This window comes from Capricornis sumatraensis, chromosome 15 (assembly GCF_032405125.1).
Source record: "Capricornis sumatraensis isolate serow.1 chromosome 15, serow.2, whole genome shotgun sequence".
NCBI classification, from domain to species: domain Eukaryota; kingdom Metazoa; phylum Chordata; class Mammalia; order Artiodactyla; family Bovidae; genus Capricornis; species Capricornis sumatraensis.
The window spans coordinates 76,927,268-76,931,592 of NC_091083.1; the positions used below are offsets into that span (position 1 = coordinate 76,927,268).

General features: G+C 45.4%; 1 protein-coding gene across 1 annotated transcript; it reads right to left on the reverse strand.

The window, feature by feature from the left end:
- Positions 1-851: 851 nt before the first annotated feature.
- LOC138091031 (colostrum trypsin inhibitor) lies at positions 852-3,501 on the reverse strand. The gene is made up of 3 exons (XM_068986674.1): positions 3,426-3,501; positions 1,552-1,767; positions 852-871 (listed from the first exon to the last, which is right to left on the reverse strand). Exons 1-3 carry the CDS (start codon positions 3,499-3,501, stop codon positions 852-854), a joined length of 312 nt encoding a protein of 103 aa, XP_068842775.1.
- Between the last annotated feature and the right edge of the window lie 824 nt (positions 3,502-4,325).

Sequence of the window (4,325 nt, forward strand, 5' to 3'; positions counted from 1 at the left end):
ATGGATAAACCTTGAGGACATGGCACTAAGTGAAACAAACCAGTTATGAAAGGAAAAATACTCTTGATTCTACTCGTATGAGGTTCCTGAGTAGTTAAATTCTTAAAGACAGAAGTTAGAGTAGTGGTGCCCAGGACAGGGAGAAAAAGGACTTAATTTTTAATGGTACAAAGTTTCAGTTTGGGAAGATGAAAAAGTTCTGGAGGTGAGTGGTGATCATGGTGTATATATACATACAACAATGTATGTATATGTAATACCACTAAATAGTACATTTAGAAATGGTTAAAATGGTAAATTTCATGTATATATTTTACCACGATTAAAAAAATGTGTAAAGATCTTTTTCCAGTATTCCTCTTGGTGGAGAGAGAGGGCAGTCACCCTAGCTGGCCAAGATTCCCTGAATTTCTACCCCCTCCACACTCCTCCAGGCCATGGTTCCTGCTGGACGGGAAGAACATTCTGGCTTGTCATGCAGCCCTAGGTAGGAAAGAGTTGCAGGCCAGGATCCAGGGACAGACAACCAAGGTCCCCAAATTTCCATTCAGTTTGGCTTCCTTGAGGACCCCCTGTTGAAAGGGGAACTTGCGTCCTTTGTCCTGTCTTCATTCTGGGAACACAGGACAGTGAGGGCCTGGAGGGCTGGGGGTGGGGTGATGCAGGTTTGATCACCCCTGTGATTGTGAACGATTTTTGAGGGCAAGCCCAGGGCCCTTGTAGGAAGGCTTCAGGCCTCGTCAACTTTGAATACTTTATTGACCCAGTTCCGGAGGGATACAGGGCCTCCAAGCAGGAAGGGCAGCTGAGGCAGCTTTTGGTCAAAGCCTGGGAACATGCAGGTGTCACCGTCAGCTCTTGTCCTTGGTCTCTGTGATGGAGACGACAGTCAGCTCCCTTCTTGGCTGGCCCATTGGCATCCTAGAGCCAGAGCCATCAAGCTGGACTCCTTACCCAACCCCTTCAACATCCACCAGCCCGGGGACCTCCTCATATCTAGCACCTCCCACCCAGATCACTGCTACAGCTGCGTTCCTCACCTCTGTCAACAGGGTCACCCTGCAAGGTCACATTGCTGTCTTCACCTCTGCCAGCTCTACCATGTGCTTTATTTATTTATTTGACTGCACTGGGTCTTAGGTGTGCCACAGGAGGTCTTTTACTTGTGGCATGTGGGATCTAGTTCCCTGACCAGGGATCACACTCCAGGCCCCTGAATTGGGAGGGTGGAATCTTAGCCACTGGCCACCAGGGAAGACACCCCACCCCCTCACCATCATGTATTTTAAAAGGGCTTGCTACAGTAATCAACCCACCTTTCATCTTTATTATCAGTGCCACCAGCCGCCACTGCCTTGCTGTCTACACTGCCAGCACCCTCATTACCACCCCTCCCAGGCATCAGTGACAGGTATCTCATTCCCCTTGTTCTCATCATCACTAACTCCCATATTAACGTGTCACCACCAGCATCTTCACCAACACCCTGTCCCTTCACACCCAGCATCCTGTCACCTCCGTTCCTCTTCCTGGGTCTATCAGAGGACTCACCAGGGGGTTGGCAGATCCTCAAACACATCTCTGTGGTCTCAAAACTGTTGTCATTGCCCTGACAACCACCATAGGTAAAGGGCTCACAAGCATTGGATGTCGAGTTATAGAAGTATCGGAGCAAAGCAGCTTTGCAGGGGCCCCTTGCTTGGGGGAGCTGGCACAGGTCAGGGGGCGTTTGGAACAAGTCCTGGGAAGCCTCCTGTTTGAGATTGTCTGCAAAGGTAAGAAAGAAGAGAATGGTCACTGATGTGTCCTCGTAATGAACTGATGTTTTTCCCCACCACCTACTCTACACCAAGCGTCCTCCTAGGTGTTCGCTATTCTTGCTGTTACTTAAATAATCCAATGGGAAGAGTGTAACAGTCCCCACTTCACAAATGGAGAAACAGGCTTGGAGAGGTTTGCTGATTTTCTCAAAATCATAAAGACTGCAAGTTGAGAGAGGCTTGGGATTTATACCCAGATTCAATTTCTAATCCCAAGTGCTGTATCTTGCAACCTCTCATAACTTGACGTCAAGATGTTGGCTGGAGCTTTTTTGTAAAGGGAAAAAATTATAATTTGGAAAAAATGTAAACGTTCACCAACAGGGGGTCAGTGGGCCAACACTGCAGCATAGCGTTGATGATTCATATCAACGTGAAGAGAGGTTCATAACTTTTGCTGAATATAAAATCAAATTACAAAATAGGTCTGGTGTGAGTCTGTGGATATCATATATACATATAAGCTCATAGAATGATGACATGAAGGTTATTCTTCCATATATTTGGAGCAGTTATCTCTGGGTGGTGAAATCTCGGGTGATTTTTTTCCTGAAAATCCTTTTTAGTATCATTTGAGTGTCAGTGAACAAGTATCATATTTTTTATATCTAGGAAAAAGATATTTAGATATTTACATTGAATAATTTTTAATATCCATGGGTAATCAGCAAATAAAGAAACTGGCCTCTTTTACTGAATCACTTGTTATTTTACTTCCTTTCACATCTGGCTCTGGGTATCACACAAAATGATTTATCAGACATGCACACACACACACAGACTCATACACACACACCCTCCCTTAACCATTTGCCTCAGACATTCAGGACCTCAGGGTCTCTTTTTATGGGATGTAGCACACAGAACTTTGAGAATGACACTTTCCCTAATAAGGACAGCATCCCTCAAACAAATAAGCACATGAGTCAACTCAGCTCCACGGAACCCTTATGTAAATCCTCAATGTGTGTGACCTTGACTGTTGTATTTACTGGGAGAAGCTTAACCCAGAATAGGGAAGAGGCCATTCTAGGAAGAAATTTGAGACCTTCTATTTGGGCAGCAAATTCTCAATCTTGGTTAGAATGTTAGAACCTCTTGGGGAACTTGGAAAAAAAAAAAAGTCCCGATGCCCAGCCTTCGTCCCAGATCCATTAAATCAGAATTTCTGAGTGTGAGACCCAGAGAGACCTCAGGGGAATTCTGTGCAGCCAAGTTTGAGAATCTGGCCTCCTGTTCAAAGCACTGTCAACGTTTCTTTTCTTGCTTAAGAATTCTAGGAAGTAGGAATCTGGAGAGCAGGATTGTTGGGGCTGTGTGAAATAGGGGACCAGTTTTTTAAACTTCACACGTTTACATATAGTTTGTCTTTTTAAAACAAATATATGTATTGCTTTTTAAGAAAAATTAAAATTTGGCGATGATGTCACCGAGAGACACCTGGGAGGTCTGGCCCGATTTTCCTGAGACTGGATGCGACCACAGGGAACCTTTTCCCGTGTCTAGGTCCTTGTCGCCTCCTGACCAGATGGCATGTTGGATCCATCATCCCCCCTCCCCATAGGCGATGATCTCGGGGCCCCTGTTCCCAGCCCCTCAGCTCACCTGAGGTCTTTCCTGAGCTCGCCAAGCCCACCAGGCAGAGGGTGAGGCAAAGGGCAAGTAGGCAGCTGAGCTTCATGGTGTGAGTAGCTGTGTGTTCTGGGCCGAGGCTGGGAGGCTGGAACTTATAGCTGCAGCTGAAGGAGAAAGGGTCCTATTCCCCAGAGCTGAGGGAAGTATCTTGATTCTCATTACTTGGAATAGGAAGCACCTTGGGCCAGGAGTGTGGGCTGCAAGAACTGGAGGCCATGCCAACTGGCCTTGGATGGGTTCTTCAAGGCCTTCGGGCAAGTCCCCTAAGATGGAGCTTTTGTAGCATCGGGACTATAGTCTCAGCCCCAACTACTGCAGACTTGAGTCCCTGTGACCTTGGACTGAGAAAGAACCTTTGGCGACCTCCGTTTCCCTATCTGTAAAACAGGTGGGCTGGACCATGTGGTCCCTGAAAGCCCAGCACAGCTCTTCTCCATTCTATTATTATTGGTTCCCATCCAGAGCCTCCCAGCTAGTGTCTCAGCATTCCAGGAGAGAGAACACAGCTCTTTGTTCATTGGCTCTTTTATTGAATTTTGGGATAATGAGTTTATTGTTTCATATAAATCATCATTTCTTTTAAGATCAAGCTATAGTTAATAGCATAAACAAAAGGCAAAATCACTTCCCCCAAATTCTACCCTAGTGTTATGAAGTTGAAATATAATGCAAACCACAAAGAGATTTTTAAAATTTTCTAGTAATTGCATTTTTTTTTTGGCTGTGGGGCGCATAGAATCTTAGTTCCTTATCCAATGATGGAAACTGGGTCCCTCCTAGCAGTGAAAACACCAAGTCTTAACCATTGGACTGCCAGGAAGGTCCCAGATTTTTTTTTTTAGTAGCAGTATTTTTTAAAGAGGAAAAAGA